Source organism: Protomyctophum parallelum, assembly GCF_964188405.1.
Source record: "Protomyctophum parallelum genome assembly, chromosome: 2".
Classification (NCBI taxonomy): domain Eukaryota; kingdom Metazoa; phylum Chordata; class Actinopteri; order Myctophiformes; family Myctophidae; genus Protomyctophum; species Protomyctophum parallelum.
Genome location: NC_139699.1, coordinates 17,564,591 through 17,585,853, shown reverse-complemented (window position 1 = coordinate 17,585,853; position 21,263 = coordinate 17,564,591). Strand labels below are relative to the sequence as shown.

General features: G+C 42.7%; 1 protein-coding gene across 1 annotated transcript; it reads right to left on the bottom strand.

Annotated features, from left to right (window-relative positions):
* Window positions 1–1,690: 1,690 nt before the first annotated feature.
* On the bottom strand, window positions 1,691–18,247 carry ctr9 (CTR9 homolog, Paf1/RNA polymerase II complex component). The gene is made up of 23 exons (XM_083760108.1): window positions 18,125–18,247; window positions 16,678–16,776; window positions 15,935–16,174; window positions 15,452–15,569; window positions 15,157–15,246; window positions 14,810–15,066; window positions 14,592–14,699; window positions 13,389–13,625; window positions 12,540–12,758; window positions 11,921–12,104; window positions 10,762–10,850; window positions 9,722–9,907; window positions 9,551–9,638; window positions 8,257–8,405; window positions 7,658–7,774; window positions 7,404–7,549; window positions 6,177–6,248; window positions 5,369–5,504; window positions 5,100–5,243; window positions 4,868–5,001; window positions 4,428–4,491; window positions 3,717–3,829; window positions 1,691–2,524 (listed from the first exon to the last, which is right to left on the bottom strand). The coding sequence occupies exons 1-23, from the start codon at window positions 18,167–18,169 to the stop codon at window positions 2,110–2,112; spliced, it is 3,450 nt and encodes a 1,149-aa protein (XP_083616234.1). The 5' UTR covers window positions 18,170–18,247; the 3' UTR covers window positions 1,691–2,109.
* Window positions 18,248–21,263: the final 3,016 nt, after the last annotated feature.

The window sequence follows — 21,263 nt, the reverse complement described above, 5'->3', positions numbered from 1 at the left end:
CCAGGTTATCATCTCACCTCTGGTTACTGGTCCACCTAGACAGAGATGAATGTGCCAGCAGGGCCAGACCCAGGCAGCCTTATGGCGGGGATATCACAGAATCTCCATTTGACAGGTTGGGGGTTGGGACGTCTTACTCTAGACATGGAGGGCGACAGGTTGACATGGGTTGCGGGTTGGGACGTCTTACATTCGACATGGAGGGCGAGCGACAGGGCGTACTGTGGATTCAACAACAGCAGATTTGGGACCACTTCCTGTAGGAGACTTGAGGAAGAAATGTCAAGTTAGTGAAGAGAATTTTGAGGGTATTTAAACAGTGTCATCACTCATCAGAGGATGTTTTTTTATTGAGTGGCCCTTACGGAGCTGTGTGTGTGGGTGGGTGGCTGGCTGGGTGGGTGCGCCTGAGCACGAAAACAGCATGGTTTTCACAACCTGTGCGCAACCTAACACACACACGCGCACATATTAACTGTATATAGGCCTATGGTGACTTCGGGTGTGCCAGTACAGTACAGGGTACAGTAGAGGGACCCCCACACGGTAGCACACACATCAATCCTCAGTCTCTTTGGTTTCATGATCTTAAGTGAGTATGCTGGGGGTTGACACTAGAGACAGACTGAGACAGACTGTCGTGCACCCTTTCCAATAAGTGTAGAATGGCAAATTTTGGCAGCACTAGTTGGTGCATGGCTGCTACCCGCTAGGAACACTATGCTTCTGTTCAGAGAAGCAAAAGAAGATGGATACTGTTGGTGAACACCAGATGGCACCAAAGACAACATGATTTATATCGTATTTCACATTAACTGACTTTAGTAGTAACCTATTCCTGTGCTGTTCACACCTTGGAGAAATCAATCATAACTGGACAATTTATGACGACACCATACAAATACCAAAGATTTACAATTTACACCTCCGTGAGTTTCAGTTCGACATGTATAACTAGTCAACTCTAAGAAAACAAACAAACAAAACAATTCCTCTAAATACAACAGAATCATGAAAACGTAATAATGCAGTATTTCTTATCACATCATGGTATGTCGGCCATCAACTTGCTGACCCAGAATCAGACCTTGAAAACAGACAGTACCTCCTACTATTTGTTTTTAAGATACTTTACCTGCCACGGTTTACAATATTCTTTAGGCAACTGTCTGAGGGCACACATCAGCAATATCAGAAACAAGGATGACTTAATAAGCGTATGGTGATAGAATATTCCATAATCATGAAATAATACTAGACGATTTTAGAAGAGTTTTAAGAAGAGAGCTCTTTTACTTAAGAGTACACCCCTATAGTTGGTAGCAAGAAAGATCACATATTCTTACTTTGCTTGATGGAGCCAGTCTTGAAGTATTTTCTGCAGGCACTGCGCTAGTCTTTGCAGTCTTCAGTGAAGTGTCAAAGGTTGTGACTGTCTGGAACTACCGCTTTGTTGGAGAACAGTGCCCAGGCCTGCCCTGGAACCATCTGGCTACGAACCCCCCACTGCCCCACATCACAATATTTTGGACGCCCAGAAGATTTTAACAAATGTTCACGATAAAAGTAAAATAAAATAGCAGATCTACAAGCTCAGTGATGATGTGCTATGAGCTTGTATATCTGCTACTTTTGAATAGCCAAACTATAAAATAATGGTTTAAGTGGTTAAAATGAATGGACACAGATGCTTTCCCGTTCCCATTTTAATGGGTTAAGTGACGATATGATGAAAGAAAAATGGTATGATACAGGGAATTGACAGAAGTCCAAGTACATACACCTTAGTTTTCATCTTTTATTTACAGTGCCTTCTGTTAGAAAATAGGGTTTTACACCTTTCTGGCATTTTACTTGAAACAATCTGACTTCTTCTGAACATTGGAGATGGTGAAAGTCCAGTATCTAAGAAAGACATTTTCAACAGATTAACTAATGAACATACACAATAGTATGAGCTATAAAACAAAGAAAATGCTATGCTAGTAATTAGTAAACAAAGAAATTCCTGTTTTTTTAATCCACAATTAAAATCAGATGTAGACATTACACCTCATATTCATCATTATTACCATAATAAGAAAAAAAGTTTTTGGGGAGATTTAACTCTTAGTCGCTGTCATCGGAGCCTCGGTTGGACGCCTCGTTGTTGGAACCCTCTACCTCTGAGCCGGGGTCGGACCGGCGGGGGGAACCGGCCTCAGAACCGGCCTCAGAACCACGGCCCGATGGCGACGCCGCCGCGGGCGAGCCGGGCGGAGACCCGTCCTCTGACCCGGAGCGGCTCCTCTGCCTGCGGCTCTCGTTGTCCGACTGATCGGAGTCGGACTGCGGCCGCGCTCTCCTCTTCTTCACCGGCGGCCGGTCGCTCCCAGAGTCGTCTGAACCCGCTGAGCGCCGGGGGGGGCTGCCGGCATCGCTGCCGGAGCGTTTCCGACCGCCGTCAGAATCGCTGTCGGAAGCGATGCGCTTCCTGCTCTGGCCACCCCCGTCCTCAGATCCTGAACCACTGTCTCTCTGGGTTCTAGAGGGGAAGAAAGAAAAGAGGGTCAAACATGGTCTATTAATACATGTTGATTCAATACATTAACCCAGTGTTTCCCAACCTGTGTGTCGCGGAGCTTTGGTGCTCCGTTTGATGTGTCCAAGTGCTCCGCGTAATTTGACCGAAATTAAGTTATAGTGTTACTTTCTGTCAAATCAGGCGGCACACTAACTCTCCCCCGAAAGCAATATTATAGCTACTGGGCTGCAGGCTTCTTATTGTTGCGTCGTTGTTGTCACACGTCTAACCATAGACGTGCGATAACAACACGGAACAATAGACTAACGACCCTCGGCCATTGAAATGTTAATGCTTAGATGCATGCAGAAGACGCTACATTTCGCTCCCTCCAGAAAGACTGGAGCGTGCAGAGCGCAGCCACATGCACGTAGACAGCAGACACATACAGTCCCGACCCAAACACGTAAAGTAAACGTGACGTTGTTGTGATTAAACATAATGTGCCACGAAAAATAGCTGTCCAAAATAGCTGTCCATAGATGTCCAAACATGATCGCCTCGTTCGGCCAACAAAATATATCTCCCTCCCTCCACAGAAGCGCAGTGATGCCTGATTTATTCTTCGTCGTACACGTGTTATGCTTGCATGCTGAAAATGGCTAATCTACAAGCTCACAACGCGTTGAGGATGCAACGCGTTGTGAGCTTGTCGATCAGCTATTTTCAGCACGTGGAAATAAGCAGGCTGTGAGAACCTTCACAATAAAAGCATGCAGCTTTCACAAGTTGGCCCATAATAAAGACAAGTATATATTTATACGTATATATTTACTTTTACTATAATATATATGTATATTTAATATATATATATATATATATATATATATATATATACACCCCCCCCCCCCCCCCCCCCTAGGTATTCCCCGAGATTTTTAGGCTATGAAAAGTGTTCCCTGGGACAAAAAAGGTTGGGAAACACTGCATTAACCCATTCTGACCTGACATCAGATTCTAAAAATGTCTTCTACATCCTGACAGTTTTCTGAAAAAGCTAAGTTTCTATGTCAGTCGTTCTTCGATTTTTCTAAAATAGCAGACCTACAAGCTCATAGCGCGCCACTCGGTGGCGCGCTATGAGCTTGTAGATCTGCTATTTTTCAATAGCTAAAGCATAACATAATGCTAACACCAAAAGATGTCATATTACCGGTCTTCAGCTATTTTCAGGCCATCCTCATCTGAAGAAGAGTCAGAAGACGAGATGATGGCCTTAGACTTGATCTTCCCTTTAAGGGAAGGTGGCAGGCGTTCAGGTTGAGCCTAAAAAAAAGGGGGAAAGAGCCAACAAGTTTAGATCAATGTCAACGGGAGTGCTTTAAGATAACAGATTCTATACATAGGACGTCTGAGAACGTCATAAGGACCCCGAAATATTAGTACTATTGACGTGTGAGGACGTCCTAGCGACGTCCCAGCGACGCGGGGCGAGATAAGAATATTCAGAATTTTTCCTATTGTTTTTTTTGGCATTTCGCTTTTCGCTTGCCGTATGCTAACGCTCAGTGCAACTATTAGCTTGTCATTGACTCCCATGTTAGCGCGGCGGAAAGAATGACTCGTATGTCCTAATCCAAGGCGCTCTCCGCGGTGATGAATGGATCGATATGCTGGCGCTTCATTTCTGCTCCTCATCCGTCTCTCCCGCAAAATATGAACGTTTTTTGGAGCGTAAAACAATATATTAAGATGATCGGGGATGTGAGTAAGTCAACTTTTTTAGGCAAGTGTTTCCTGTTTCATGGCTTTCAAAGTAAAAGCGATCAGACAACTCTGGCACTCTATAGCCTTTATTTTGAAGGCACTTCCTGTACTAAATGTGTTAAGATAAAAGCTCACAAAAAGACAAAGAAATTCAGACCTTTTCATTCCTCTTTCCTGGTTTGCGTTTCCTAGATCGGGATCCTCCCTCCTCATCGTCGGGTCTGAAATACAAGTTGAGGTTTGAGTCGTAGCTCAGCACTGACCAGCTCAGTGGCCTTGTGGTTAGAGTGTCCGCCCTGAGACTGGGAGGCCGGGGTTCGATCCCCGGCCGGGTCATACCAAATAATCAAAAAATGGGACCCAGTGCCTCCCTGCTTGACACTCAGCATCAAGGGTTGGATTGGGGGTAAGTCCCTGCGACATACTAGCGTCATGTCCAGGGGGTGTCCTTGTACATCAAGCTGCCTCACTCTACAGAAACAGGAGATAGGCTCCTGCCCTCTGGGCCTCATGGCTCGGCAAGGCTACATACTTACAGCACTGATCTGCCCGGACCACGCAATAAAACACGATTTCCATATCCTGCTGCAGACTCACCTCCTCCGCCTCTTGCCTCGTGACTCCCCTTCTTCCTCACTACCACTGCCTGCAGCCTTTCTCCTCTTCCTCCTCGTAGGCAAGTCTTCACCAGAGCCATCATCGACAAAATCATCATAATCCCCTTTCTTACGCTGGGATGGAAACAAGAAAACAATTGAAAATTCTTCCCACTGAAAACTTTAATCTCACTCCATCCAGCTGCACAGAGTACTACTACTAGAATACTCACACGACCACCTCCTTTCCTCTTTTCTTTGGCCGTCTCCTTCATTCCTCCTTCGAATGTGAGCAGGCCCTTGGTCTTCTCCACATACATGGCTCTCTGTTCCAGAAGCTTCTTCTGGTCCTCGGCTACCTTGGTTCGCTTTTCCTCCTAAGAAGGTTTCAGAGTGGTGAGCCAACCAAATTGAAGAAAGCATTTTATTGTGCTTATTGTTTTAATAAATACTACACACACGTTATTAACTGTCAAGTTGTGTGTGAAATACATATACAGACCTGTTCTTTCAAGAACTGCTGGCGTAAAATGTTCCTCTCTTCGTCCTGCTTGGCTCGGAGCTCTTTCTCCTCCTCATCCTGCTTCCGTGCACGTGCTACATGGTACTGGGCCTGGCTCAGAAGATCATTGCACTGCCTGCACGCACAAGAGCGTGCGCACACACACACACACACACACACACACACACACACACACACACACACACACACACACACACAACATGGTCAAATACAAATTCCCATAGCTAGTGACTAATGTCTTCAGCAGGAGGAGGGGATGGGATGTCTGTTATGCTGGATGATTTCAGGTGACCACAGGACATCCTTTAAGGAATACTGGACAACTCACCCTGCCCGGTGCTTGCCCGTTTTTCCTCCCGGAATTTTCACCAGTGAGGGGAATAACTTTGTAATATGCTATTGGCTGTTTGTATTCTTTTTGGAAAAATATAAAAAGATACTCCTGTGGAAAGGCTATATTATTTTACTTATATTGACCCCATAAACAATTTAGTATTATTTAGTATATGTAAGGTTTTGCCCACTCAAATGGTACCTCGTCAGATAATCCCCACATATCCTACAACAACTTCTGTGAACAGACTTCACTGTAGTAGCTTTTCATAAATTATATTTGTACTTGGGCTGTTCTGCTGTCATGAAAGTTTATAGTTAGAGAAATTCAAAGTCCAGCCGTCTGCTGTCCAGCCTCTCCCACCCACCCCTCACTGGGGAAAATTCTGGGAGGAAAACAGAAAAGGGGTGAGTTGTCTTGTTACCCCTTTAAGTAGGTTAAATTCACACTGACCTGGCCTCAGAAGCAGCGAGTGCGAGGTCAAACCTCATCTTGTCTCCAGCCTTACTGAGATAGGTGAAATATCTGTGACAAAGAAAGCAAGTAAGGACATGATTAAACAGGATCCAAAACCCCTGTACCACTGCTTGTATTTCTGTGTGTTTTAGCTGTCACTGTACACATGTCATTTTAGTGTTTTTGTATCCATTTCGTTGACTACAATGCCTGTGTGCAATGTGTTGGCATCCTGTATTGTACTACAGGTCCTCTATATAGCGTCGCAGTCCCGCCCCCTCGAGAGACCCGGAAAAGAAATCCTCGTTCATTTTCCTCATAGACTTTTCAGAAAGTATTCATTTAAAGACGTTTACGCCACGGACAAAGCCAACTCTTGTCGTGACAAATCATGACAATAAACACAATGTTTTGGGCCAAACAAAGAATTAGAAAGTAGAAAATTAATTGTAATTATTTGTTTGGCCCAAAATATTGTGTTGTTGTCATGATTTGTCACGACTCGAGTTGGCTTCGTACGACGCTTAAAAGGTCTTATCTAATAAATACTTTTTGAAATGTCTATGAGGAAAATTCATTGGGATTCATTTCCTAGGCCTGGCGTCGTCATGAAAGGGGGTGGGACTGCGACGCTCTATTCACTTACAGTATGTACAATTTAGGCATTTAGCAGACGCTCTTAATCCAGAGCCATTTACATTAAATCGAACCACAAAAAAGGAAAGAACTAAAAGCATGGCAATACATGTATACATAAAAAGTAGTAGTTATGCAGCATGTTTATTGTTTATGTTGTCACTATAATTTTAACAGCACATTCTGTATGGAGTCGATAACAAATGTACCCATGGGACAATAAAGTCTATCCCATCCTAGGATGATCAGGCTGAGTGCAGAGAAAGGTTCATGGTTACCTGTGAGCCAGCTGCAGCTCCTTGACTGCACTAAGGTTAAAGGTTAAAGGTTACCTGTGAGCCAGCTCCAGTTCCTAGACTGCACTAAGGTTAAAGGTTACCTGTGAGCCAGCTGCAGTTCCTTGACGGCACTAAGGTTAAAGGTTACCTGTGAGCCAGCTCCAGTTCCTAGACTGCACTAAGGTTAAAGGTTAAAGGTTACCTGTGAGCCAGCTGCAGTTCCTTGACGGCACTAAGGTTAAAGGTTAAAGGTTACCTGTGAGCCAGCTCCAGTTCCTAGACTGCACTAAGGTTAAAGGTTAAAGGTTACCTGTGAGCCAGCTCCAGTTCCTTGACGGCACTGAGCACAGCCTTCAGGTTGCTCTTCTCATCCTTCAGCACCAGAGTGGCCAACCTCTGGAGGACCAGGGCCACGTTGAACATCAACACGGTGTCACTGGGCGCCACGTGACGTGCCTTGTTGTAAAAACGCCAAAAAATAATACAAGGCACAAATGTTAACACATTTCCACATTATATTTGTGGAAGAACAAGAATACAAGAACACTTTAGATGTTCATTTACCTTCAGTAACATCTGTTTACAGTCCTGGAGTTTACCACATTTGAAGAGTGCCCGTGCGAGGTACAGCAGAACCTCTGTGTTCTGATGCTTGTAGAACTTCTTCAGGCAGTTCTCGTACTGCAGAGCAGATTTAAAAACAACAATGACAACATTGTACAGAAAAAGACAACAGGTACAGTCTTGTTTTTCACGTCACGTCACATCACTGCTTACCATCTGAACAGCACTAAGATCACATCACTGCTTACCATCTGAACAGCACTAACATCACATCACTGCTTACCATCTGAACAGCACTAACATCACATCACTGCTTACCATCTGAACAGCACTAACATCACATCACTGCTTACCATCTGAACAGCACTAACATCACATCACTGCTTACCATCTGAACAGCACTAACATCACATCACTGCTTACCATCTGAACAGCACTAACATCACATCACTGCTTACCATCTGAACAGCACTGATGTACTGTTTCTGTTCACATCACTGCTTACCATCTGAACAGCACTGATGTACTGTTTCTGTTCACATCACTGCTTACCATCTGAACAGCACTGATGTACTGTTTCTGTTCACATCACTGCTTACCATCTGAACAGCACTGATGTACTGTTTCTGTTCCACGTAGATGTGAGCCAGATTCAGCCACACGTCACTGATGTCTGCTGTGGCCTCTCTCACCTGGGCGAACACATCACGGGCTTCTCTGAAGAACCCCTTATGGGCCAAGACAGCACCTAGACAGAACATTAACTAATGTCAGAACCCCTTATGGGCCAAGACAGCACCTAGACACAACATTAACTAATGTCAGTAAACCCTTATGGGCCAAGACAGCACCTAGACACAACATTAACTAATATCAGTAAACCCTTATGGGCCAAGACAGCACCTAGACACAACATTAACTAATGTCAGAACCCCTTATGGGCCAAGACAGCACCTAGACACAACATTAACTAATGTCAGAACCCCTTATGGGCCAAGACAGCACCTAGACACAACATTAACTAATATCAGTAAACCCTTATGGGCCAAGACAGCACCTAGACACAACATTAACTAATATCAGTAAACCCTTATGGGCCAAGACAGCACCTAGACACAACATTAACTAATGTCAGAACCCCTTATGGGCCAAGACAGCACCTAGACACAACATTAACTAATGTCAGAACCCCTTATGGGCCAAGACAGCACCTAGACACAACATTAACTAATGTCAGAACCCCTTATGGGCCAAGACAGCACCTAGACACAACATTAACTAATGTCAGAACCCCTTATGGGCCAAGACAGCACCTAGACACAACATTAACTAATATCAGTAAACCCTTATGGGCCAAGACAGCACCTAGACACAACATTAACTAATGTCAGAACCCCTTATGGGCCAAGACAGCACCTAGACACAACATTAACTAATATCAGTAAACCCTTATGGGCCAAGACAGCACCTAGACACAACATTAACTAATATCAGTAAACCCTTATGGGCCAAGACAGCACCTAGACACAACATTAACTAATATCAGTAAACCCTTATGGGCCAAGACAGCATCTAGACACAACATTAACTAATATCAGAACCCCTTATGGGCCAAGACAGCACCTAGACACAACATTAACTAATATCAGTAAACCCTTATGGGCCAAGACAGCACCTAGACACAACATTAACTAATATCAGTAAACCCTTATGGGCCAAGACAGCACCTAGACACAACATTAACTAATATCAGTGAATAAACCCTTATGGGCCAAGACAGCACCTAGACACAACATTAACTAATATCAGTGCACCAGCAATACAAGCTAGGGGTTTCTTGCATTCAGTTCTCATACGAGACATTGAATAAGAGAAAAATAAAGCCTGACAGACCTATCCCATTGGCAGCATAAAGGTTCTTGGAATCATTTCGCAGGACCTGTTTATATATCGCCAGGGCTCTGTCCTGATGCCTCTTTTCCTACAGAAATAAAAAAAAGTTTAATGTACTATTATAGGTCTCTCGAGTTGTTTTTAATATTCTTTTAACAGATGATTATTTACCTTCTCCCGGTCTCTGGTAGGCTGGTGCAGAGTCTGTAGCCACACATTACCAAGGGCCAGCATGGAGTAGGTGTCATTCTGAGTGGATGGCTGCTTCAGGATGCGCTCAAACTTCTTTTGACCCGGGCCCCACTCCTGCTTGGCCAAATGAAGGTTCCCTATCAGGGACCAGGCATCTGGGTGGTCCTTTAACACAAAGAACAATCTGGTTATAGATGATATAAACTCTGCTATGGGGTGACCAGGCATCTGGGTGATCCTTTAAACACAAAGAACAACCTGATTAGAGATGATAGAAACTCTGCTATGGGGTGAGGAATCATGTCCGTCTACCCACCACCAGTCAAACCGTTTCCTAAACATTTTGGCAAAGATTAAATAAGAGGAAATGAGTAGGTCAGAGTGACAGTGCGTGGTGAATATTGAATTAAATTAAAGGACATGTTTTAGGTTGTTATTACAGAAAGTAAAAGATGAGTGTTAATTAGAAACAGGAGATTTTCAGCTTTCTTTCGTTTTAGGGATTTGAGCTGTTTTTGACAGGGGGGCGGGGGCATTCGAGTGTGGGGCTAAATATGTATTTTTTTACCAATTTTTATAGCGATTTATTATTTACTATAGTCCTACTAGACCCCAAGAAATTACATCTGGCAACAGAGGATCACAGGATCTACTGAATGTGAAGGTAGCCTACTGGGTGAAGCCACACTGTGGGTCATAGGCTCAATATGTCAGTTTGACACATTCAGTAGAACCCGTGATCTTTTGTGGCCAGATGTAATTTCTTGGGGTCTAGTAGGACTATAGTAAATAATAAAATAAATAAATCGCTATAACATTTTGTAAAGAAATACATATTTAGCCCCGTGCTCGAATGCCCTAAAACGGGAAAAAAAGCAGCAAATGGAAAAGAAATTACACTCACCTTTTACTTTCTCTAATAACAACCTAAAACATGAACCTTGGTTGAAAAAAACTAAAGTTGTCCTTTAAACTACAGAAAGCAAGAAAATAAATAATCATAATATAGATTACAATACCTGGTTGATCTGCAGGGCTTCTTTGAACCAATCGGAAGCTTCGTAAAAGTTTCCTTTGTCACGAGCCATGGCTCCAAGACGCAGGTAGCCTAAAGACAAAAGAAATGTGTCTGTGAAGGATTCTGTTACTTCAATTTTACTTTTCATTGTACAGAATCTTGCATTGTTTGCATGTTCTCCCCGTGTCCCCTAGGGTAGGTACCCTCACAAAAAACATGCAGTAATCCTGGTCACTAAACTGCCTCCCCCTGGCCAGCCGGGGCGCCTGATGGAGGGGAAAGGAACTGGTTGGAATAATGTGTTCCTTCCACGCGCTACGTCCAACCAGGGAAACTCCCCCCTGTCAGGTGTAAAGGAGCAACTTGGACACTCAGGCATGAAGGAAGCATGAGTTCAAGTCCGTTGCTCTCCCCATGTCCCCCATATATGGGGACTAGGTTGGTGTGTAGAGCCCAGGATCACATTAGATGATTGACACAGGGGTGAAAAATGGGTTACAAAATCGTGGGATAAAAAATAAATAAATAAAAAAGAATCTTGCATTTTTGTCAGTTTACAGCAGTGTTGTTTTCGTCGACTAAAACGAAGACGAAAGATGTTCGTCGACTACCTTTTTTCACTGAGGAAAACTAAATGGAAACTAAATGAAAACTAAGCTATGGTGACTAAAACTAAATGGAAACTAAATGAAAACTAAGCTACGGTGACTAAAGCTAAGACTAAAGCTAAATAAAATTGTGTCAACAAATAAAAAACTAGACTAAAATGTTAGGAACGGACTAGCGGACAAGAGATCCAGTATGAGTAATTTTACACACTTGGTTGCATGCTGAAAATAGCAGATCTACAAGCACACTTTCTGCCGATCTACAAGCTCACAACGCGTCACGCTGGGACGTGTTGGGAGCTTGTAGATCGGCAGAAAGTGTAAAAACAGCCATTACGACGGCATCAAGGACCGCCAAAATACATTTTAGTCGACTAAATCAACTGTAGATTTAGTCGACTAAAATCTTATGACATTTAGTCGACTAAAACTAGACTAACACTAAAACAATCCAGGTGACTAAAATGTGACTAAAACTAAATGAAAACTATTCAAGAGACTATGACTTAAAACTAAAATCTGAATTTGCAGTCAAAAACAACACTGGCTTACAGTCGACGTAGTTGGGATGTTCTCTCAGGATGTTCTTGTAGAGTTTCTCGGCTTCGTGGAATTCACACATGGCCTCGTAGAGGCGTGCCAGGTTGTAGGAGGTGGTCACAGAGATGGCGTTGTAGTAATGCTCATCATGCTCGCCCTCAGCTTTGGCTCGCTCCAGAGACGCTAGAAAGTATTTCTGTACAAGAACACAAACGTGACAAAAGTTTTAAAAACTGTGTTGCAAATTGCTTACATTAATAATAGTTCTCGTAAAAATGTGGCATTATCGAAGACTACTGAATTTTGTTGAGTCTACCAGTGATTCCCACAGCAATGTAGGCTTAATTTCCTGTCTGGCAGGGTAGCTACTAGCTAAGGTACCTCTCCCAGGCCTCTCCCAGGTTGCCCAGTCTGAAGTGGATCTAGCTAAGGTACCTTGGCCTCTCCCAGGTTGCCCAGTCTGAAGTGGATCTAGCTAAGGTACCTTGGCCTCTCCCAGGTTGCCCAGTCTGAAGTGGATCTAGCTAAGGTACCTTGGCCTCTCCCAGGTTGCCCAGTCTGAAGTGGATCTAGCTAAGGTACCTTGGCCTCTCCCAGGTTGCCCAGTCTGAAGTGGATCTAGCTAAGGTACCTTGGCCTCTCCCAGGTTGCCCAGTCTGAAGTGGAGAGCCCCCAGGTTGTTGAGGATCTCAGGGGGAACGTCAGCCTGGACCTTCTCCTGGAGGATCCGGGTAGCAGTACCGTACGCTGACAGAGCTCCTTGGATGTCGGTCTGCTCCAGAATCTGAGCCAACTCGATCCAGGCCTCCACGTCGTCTGGATACTGCTCCGTCACCTTCTTCAGATGGCCCTATAGGGGGGGCGGTAAAGGTACATGACTTAGTTTATTCATCTGGGTACTGCTCCGTCACCTTCTTCAGATGGCCCTATAGGGGGGGGTAAAGGTACATGACTTAGTTTATTCATCTGGGTACTGCTCCGTCACCTTCTTCAGATGGCCCTATAGGGGGGGGGTAAAGGTACATGACTTAGTTTATTCATCTGGGTACTGCTCCGTCACCTTCTTCAGATGGCCCTATGGGGGGGGGGGGGGGGGGGGTAAAGGTACATGACTTAGTTTATTAAGTTCACTGAATGGGTCTCACAACGCATCTTATAAAGTGATTTGATTTATTTTATATATTCATGATACAATTCATAGGATAGCAGTACAGAATTATCAGGATTGCACAAAAAGTCAGAGGACTTATCTCCATTGTGATCCAAAGAAAGAAATAGTTACAGCATATGATAAGAAGAACATGTGTACTAACATTACAATACTAATGACATTTACAACCGGCCATCATAGATCAATAAACTAAAGAAAATAAATAGATATAAATAGATAAATACAGCACTATACTAACTTGCCCATCAGCCACTTTTTTTTCAACATTGAACATTGTGTGATGGGACAAAACTGCGTAGGTTTACATACTTTGGCGATGTCTCGTTTCTCCTGATCGTCAGACGCAGCGTAGAGCGAGCCCAGGATCTTCATGGTCTCATAGTTGTTGGGGTAGGCCTTCAGAACCTTCTCAAAGCACTGCGCTGCGTTCTCCTTGTCCCGTCGGTACACGTACATCTGTCCCAGACCGAAGAACGGCAACACGAAGGTGGACGAGGCGAACTGTGTGGCCTGGTAGTAGTACTGGAAGGCCTGGTCATAGTCCTCCTGAAAGGAACAGGGAACAGATTTAACACACGTCCAGTTCAGTGTTGTTTTTGGCAGCAAATTTTGATTTTAGTTTTAGTCATATAGTCTCTTGAATAGTTTTCATTTAGTTTTAGTCACATTTTAGTCGACTAAATGTCATAAGATTTTAGTCGACTAAATCTACGTTGATTTAGTCGACTAAAATGTATTTTGGCAGGCCTTGATGCTGTCGTAATGGCTGATTTTACACTTTTCTGATTTTACACTTCAGCTTGTAGATCAGCTATTTTCAGCCTGCAACAAAGTGTAAAATGACTTACACTGGATCTTTGTCATATGTTTTTATTTCATTTTTGGATGAAAGGCATACATAACCTGACTCCGCAGATTGCGGCAGTACTGAGTTCACAAGTTCCCTCCTCCTGCCTGGATCTGGGATCTCTCAGGCAGAAACGATGAACCCAGAAGCAGCGGGACAAAAATCTGATATCTCCATAATAATTTTGAGTTGTAGTCTTGTTAGGTTGTGTTTACATTGCGCTGTGGCACAGATTCAATATGTCATAAGTCTCGCGTTGATCCCGCCTCTAGCGGCCCCATACAGCCGCGTATCGCTCCGGCCAGAATTCTACCGGAGTACATCTTCTCTGTCTGAGAGATCCCAGACTCACCCAGCTGGCAGAATGCAAATGTTGTCCAGCAGGGGGAGTGGGTCTACCAGGCTAATAGGTACAGGCATTCAAAGAAAAATGCACAGAAGACACAATTCAAATTATTTGCCAGCTGCCATCAGTGGCTTGCCCCTTCAATTTAAAAAATCCTACCCCCAAACCCCTGCAGCAACCACCGTTGACAAAAAAAAGAGAAAATATAGTAATGATTATAATTTCTTGACGAAATTGTCGCTATATTTAGTCTTAGTTTTGGTCACCATAGCTTAGTGTTCCTTTAGTTTTCGTCCAAACAACACTGTCTGGCACTTACTTGCACATGAAAGGAACGGGCCAACTGGTAGCAACTCTCTGCCTGCATGGCCTCCACTTCTGTGTTGTGGAATGCATGGAGTGCCAAGTGTTGCACTTTACTGTAGTCCTGGAAATGACAAAGAAAATACATTGTGTGAATATTAATAAAAGACTGAATTATGTCCAGAATGCAAAAAAAAGGGATATACCAGATGACGTGGTGGTCGTAGTGGCTACCTTTTTGAAGAAGAAGTGGTTGGCCAGGTGGTTGAGGACCATAGGGTTGCTGGGGTCGATGGTGTAGGCTCGGGAGAGGAGCTGAACCCCGTTCTTAATAGAATCTGGTTCCTTACTGTTGAGCTCTAGCACCGCCAGGCCCACAAGGGCTCCGACACACTTGGAGTTGAGTTCCAGGGCTCGACCGAAAGCCAGTCTGGCCTTCTCCAGTTTACTGAGCTTGACGAAACAGTGGCCCATGCCAAGCCTCACTTCAGCTAATTGACGACAGAGAAAAGGTGGGTAAGGCGAGATCAAGAATACTACAGGTTTAGTTTTTAGTCGTTTTAAGTCAGTAGTTGGTTTACCTGGACAGCCAGGGTTTGTGCGTAGAGCCTTTTTGTAGTACGCCAGTGCTCCCCTGTAGTCTTTTTTATTGAAGGAGATGCAAGCCTTACCTGTAGAAAAAAACATTGATTTGAAGAAATTGTACATAAGTTACATATTCAGAATCTATTTATTGACAAAAGTATGTTCACATGCAAGTAATTTGAATCAGCGCAATGCTCTCAAAACACACAGAAATGTTGTGAGAAAGATTTTAGCCTGGCTCCTTTTAAATGTAATATGTGTTATGTTTGTAAGATGTATTATTATATTTACCAAGCAAAGCGGGGATGTTATTGGTGGACTGGTTCAGGACAAAGTGGAACTGGGCATCTGCCTGGTCCATTTTATCTCCTTCCAGGAGGCAGAAACAGGCTCTTCCCAACAAATGATTCTGAAAGAAGCACGTGTTGTCATCAACTGGCACGGATTGATTGATTGATTGATTGAAATATTTATTAAAAGTTTGCAGAATTACAGTACATTTCAAGCACAAACTCAATACAAAGACTGTTAACTGTGAGTGGACGACCCAATTAAGCATTACACTTGTTTACAAGAGGGTCCACCATGTTCAATTCATCAAAACATTTAGAGACGTACAAATAGACACTTCTATGTAGACAAAGAACAGAACAGGAATTCATCATAAAAGTTAAAAAGGGAAAAGAATCATATACAGTGGGGGGAAAAGGGTTAATGTCTCCAACATTAACCGGCTATTTTGTAAGGCTGTGTTTTTGTTTTGTATTTTTTTACCTGATCATACATGATGATCTTGTCTGCCATGGTGTACAGCAGCGTGGCCTGTGTGATGAGCTCCTTCTTGGCATCTTTGTTCTTCTCTTTGCGTGCCTGCTGGACGTAGTACGCAGCCAGGGTGTCCAGACAGGTCATCTGGTCCTTCTCATGGTCTCTGTAGTCCAGGTTTCCATCGATGCGGGCGGCCTCCAGCAGCTTGACGAAGTCCTCCGTCTTCGTCTGCTTGTAGTACTCCAGCTGAATGGAAGACAAGGCAATGCAAGGTCTTAACACATTTAGGCCCGACGTCGAAATTAAAAAACAATCTTCTACATCATGACAATTTTCTGAAAAACCTCATGTTTCTATATCAGTGGTGCTCAATATTTCATGTCAAGGACCCCAAAAATTATATGTAATTGGCCGCCAACCCCCATCTGAAAATATGTTGTTCCAGGTCCCAGGAACCCCTCAGAAGTAAAGATTTGAGTTAAAACTTTCGCTCTGAAAGAATATACTGTATATTCAAAGATTTGCACCACATTTTCACGATTGTTCTAAAATAGCAGACCTACAAGCTCGTAGCGCCCTACTCGGTGGCGCGCTATGAGCTTGTAGATCTGCTATTTTTCACTAGCTAAAGCATATCATAATGCTAACACCAAAAGGGGTTCCCGCCCAAAATGGGTTAAATTTGAATATTGTAGATTAAATGAAAGAGCAGCACATTTGATTATTCTTGCATTGTACATTTCACTCACCGCCAAAGCAATCCATATGTGCAGCTGTGTATGTTCCTGCTTCAGAATACTGATGACCTCATCTCCTTCCGGCAGCTGGTCAAAATCCAGCTCAATAACCTGCAGGACACACAGCAACAGTTTTTGATTGATTGATTGATTTATTAACAGTTTGCAGAATTACAGTACATTTCAAGCACAAACTCAATACAAAGACTGTTAACTGTGAGTGGACGACCCAATTAAGCATTACACTTGTTTACAACAGGGTCCACCATGTTCAATTCATCAAAACATTTAGAGACGTACAAATAGACACTTCCATATAGTCAAAACAGAACAGGAATTCATCATAGGAATTTAACGCAAGGCATAATTTGTTAAACATATTACTGGGGAGGATTTACATATTTTAATCAACGATATAACAACAAAATTGATATATAATTATCATGCATCTATAAATGCAATGTTACATATTTTGGCCGTTAATGAAAGATGCAATATATATATATTTGGACCACAAATGTGTAATAATGATTACACACTGTACAGCTGGTTCTAATAAAGCAGTCTGTTTGGTCAGGGGCCATTGATTGATTGATTGATTGAAATATTTATTAACAGTTTGCAGAATGACAGTACATTTCAAGCACAAACTCAATACAAAGACTGTTAACTGTGAGTGGACGATCCAATTAAGCATTACACTTGTTTACAACAGGGTCCACCTTGTTCAATTCATCAAAACATTTAGAGACGTACAAATAGACACTTCTATATAGTTAAAGAACAGAACAGGAATTCATCATAAAGGAAGCAAAAAGGGAAAAGAAACATATAGTGAGGGGAAAGGGGGGGGGCATCATTTTAATGTAAGGAGTTGCTTAGCAACAAATATAAATAGAAGAATTAACTTTTAATTGTTGAATTCATAATATATCTCATCAGATATATGGGTATGTAATATGTATACAATTATTGTGTAGCAATAGAACACTTGAGGTGTTATGATGAATGAAACCAGCAGCTTTGTTTGTGTTTGCTTGCATCTATGATCACAACAACCGTTCTGTTCCGTTATTCACCATAACACACTCTCTCTCATGTTGTTTAATAGAATCTCACATCCATAATTCTGCATGTAACAGACAGATCACTCCGAGATTCACAATCACATGATAGAAGTGTGAATGTGCAGCCATATGAATTTGAATGTGAATTCAACACAATAATTATTTGATCCATGCATTATATATTGTGGAATATACTACTTTATACCACACACACACACACACACACACACACACACAACAAGACCTGTGTGCCAATGCCAATATCTTGCTAGCCAACGCTGGCTAACGAACGTTAGCTAAACGGTGCTAGCTTTGAAGTTTTACTTTGCCAAGTATTCATTACAAAGTCGTTTTCAATCATATATAGATATAGCAGATACATATTTATTTACCTCATCTGTGTCCCGCAGCGGGATTTCTATAGAACCCCGAGACATCTTGTATGGCGGAAAATCCACTCGCCGTTCTGTTTTTATTTTTTAACACTTCACCGTGCTCTCTGCGGCCACTTCCGCTGGGAAACAAGTAGGTGTTTCGTCAAATACGTCCCGGTGAAACAGAGGTGTTTCTTTCATATAATCCGTCAGGGTGTTTCAGTGTAAACCAAAAAAACATGTTTTCTTCTTCTTTCTTTTTACACCCTATGGTAATAGTTATAAATGTTTATGTGGATTAGCCCCGTTTGACATCACCCTCCGGCTAAAACGTGTTAGGAAGAGTTCATCCAGTCTGTCTGACTGTATGCAATTAATTACCCATAACCATAGAGTAATGCCAACAAACAAAAAAAGAGATGTACGAATTTCAATCCGGCTTCACAACATCTCACTCCACTGACACATGCCTCCTCTATTTGAGTGACCACATCAAACACGAGGTGGATGCTAGCAAATACTGCAGCATGGTCATGCTGGACCTCCAAAAGGCTTTTGACACGGGAGGCATACTCTGGTCACTGGTCAGTGGTTAGACATCCCATTGGTTAGACATAGCATTGGTCCGACCGGATTAAGGTGGGTGAGGGGTGTGTTAGGACGACCGGATTAAGGTTGGTGAGGGGTGTGTTAAGGGGTGGGTAGAGGGTTAAGGTTAGGTTTAGGTGTGCTGCCCCGTGAGTGGTTATAGGGTTAGGGTGAGGGTTTGAGATATCGGACTGGTATGTCTACAGTGAACCACTCTATACTGGTTAACTGTTAACAAGCTAAAAGCAATTGGTTTTGATAGCACAGCAGTGAGCTGGATGCAATCCTACCAGGAGTGGAGAGAACAGGTGGTGGAGGTGAACGGAACACTGCCCCCCCCCTCCCAGTGAGCTGTGGTGTTCCACAACGAAGCATACTAGGGCCTTTACTGTTCTTATATGTAAACGACATCACATCAGCTTGTGACTGCAACTTGTTCCTGTTCGTAGATGACTCAGCACTGCTGGTCTCAGACAGGAACAAACTGCAGGTTGAAAAGGCCCTCAGCTCTGAACTCGGTAGAATCGATTGATTGATGATTGTATGGATGCTTTAACGGAAAGTACAGTTCAATACAAGGTCTGCTATTGATTAAAAACCCAAGAAAGCCCAAGTCTCAGTGTGGGACAAAATGACGAAACTCATGTTGAAGTCAAGACCTTTTCGAATTGGATGGAAAAAACAAAAGTACGAATTGGAGACAAAGTAATCAAGTTTCCTGAGGAACGTGAATTGCTGGGAAGATCCAATCATCCAAGTCAGCCGACCAAGTTTAATTCCTAAACTTGGATACCGGTGAATATGAAATGTTAATAGTTCCCCGTTCTCTGTGTGCTGTTGATGGAACCTTGTACATTCCTACAGACATGCAGTGAGTAGAACATACATGGGCAACTGGCGGCCCCCACCTTCACGTGGCCCTCAGGTTAATAGCAGAATACTGATATGTTGATTTCAGCTGTTACAATTTGAAGCATGCAAACATGACCCACTTTAATTACTTAGTACTCTAAATTAGTAGCTTAATGAGTAGTAGGACTATTAAAATATTATTGTCCTTTTTATGTCAAATCTCAAATGTATTTGTATTTAGTTCATAACTATATTCAAAGACATTTGAAAGGCATTGAAATTTTATTAAAATTTAACTTTTCAGGGTTCCAATAAAGAAATAGCAAAAAAACAATTATGCTGGATTTCAATTCAAATATAGCTAAAATAGCTGATCTACAAGCTCAGCAACAGTAATATGCAATGTGGCCCTCTGGAGTGAGTGTGGAAATATAGTGGCCCTCTCCATCGTGGAAGTTGCCCACCCCTGCAGCAGTCAGAAGATGTCGAGGCACAGCCTCTTGAAGTTGTTCCACAGTCTGATCTGATGTAGGAAGATCTTCCAGGTATCCCACAGCCTGTCAAAGTTAATAGTTGAAGCCATGGGTGTGTGAGAGTATGAAAAAACCCCACCAACCACGCTGAAGCTGGTTGATGGTGGCTATGATGAGGGACACATGATGGATCAGTCATTAAAGAATAAGAGTCGACAGAAGAGAGCATCTTCATCTGAACCTTCGTGAACCTGAAATGAACTGCTTCAAGGACCTTGACAAGGGCTCCGTTCCTCCTAACCTTATTAACGGTGATCTGCTCCCATCACCATTAGAGTTATTGGAGCATCGTGCATAGCATGTTTACAGTTCACCGTGCCATGAATCAGATGGGAACTATTTATGTCTAAGAACTTGGGAGGGTGAGATCCTATACGGCCAACTCGTGCTGCACTACAGTACCACATATCCTCTGTGCAACTACGTCACATACAGTACCTGCCACACACACACATAGGGAGGACATTCAAGATGAAGATGATACTAATGCCAGCAGGTGAACATAAAAATTGGCCCTTTTCTCAGATGATATTCTTGTGTAAATGTCGAGCCCAAAGGAGTCCTTGCCCGCTCTGATGTCTGTGTTGGAGGAATATGGATCATACTCGGGCTATAAAATAAATTAACAAAAAACACAAGCTCTCAACATGTATTACAATACCCCTCACTGTCTTCGCTCTAGGTACAAAATTCGATGGGACAAACAATCTGTGAAATATCTAGGTATATTACTGACAGATTTATCCACATTAGAAGAGTTAAATTATGACCCTCTCAGGAGGGGTATAATGGCTGATATTGATAGATGGAATTTAATTCCATATTTAAATCTGAGTTCACACATAGAATCTGTAAAAATGAGGTTGGATTGGGAATGGCCTCTCTGCATATCGTACTCTTTTAAAACAGGGTAATGTGATGAGCTTCCAGGACCTGAAAGACAAATTTAATTTACAGAATCGGGACCTTTTTAGGTACCTACAAATCAGAGACTTTGTAAATAGAAAGCTATTAAGAAGAGAAGATGCAACAGTAGAGATCATTAAGATTTTCCAAAATGCGTATGCAGACTCTACTTATCAAATTTATATGTAGTTCTTCAAAACATGAAAGGAGATAATACTCTGAATATTAAAGCAAGATGGGAAACAGAGGGCAACCTTACTATATCAGCAGAAGAATGG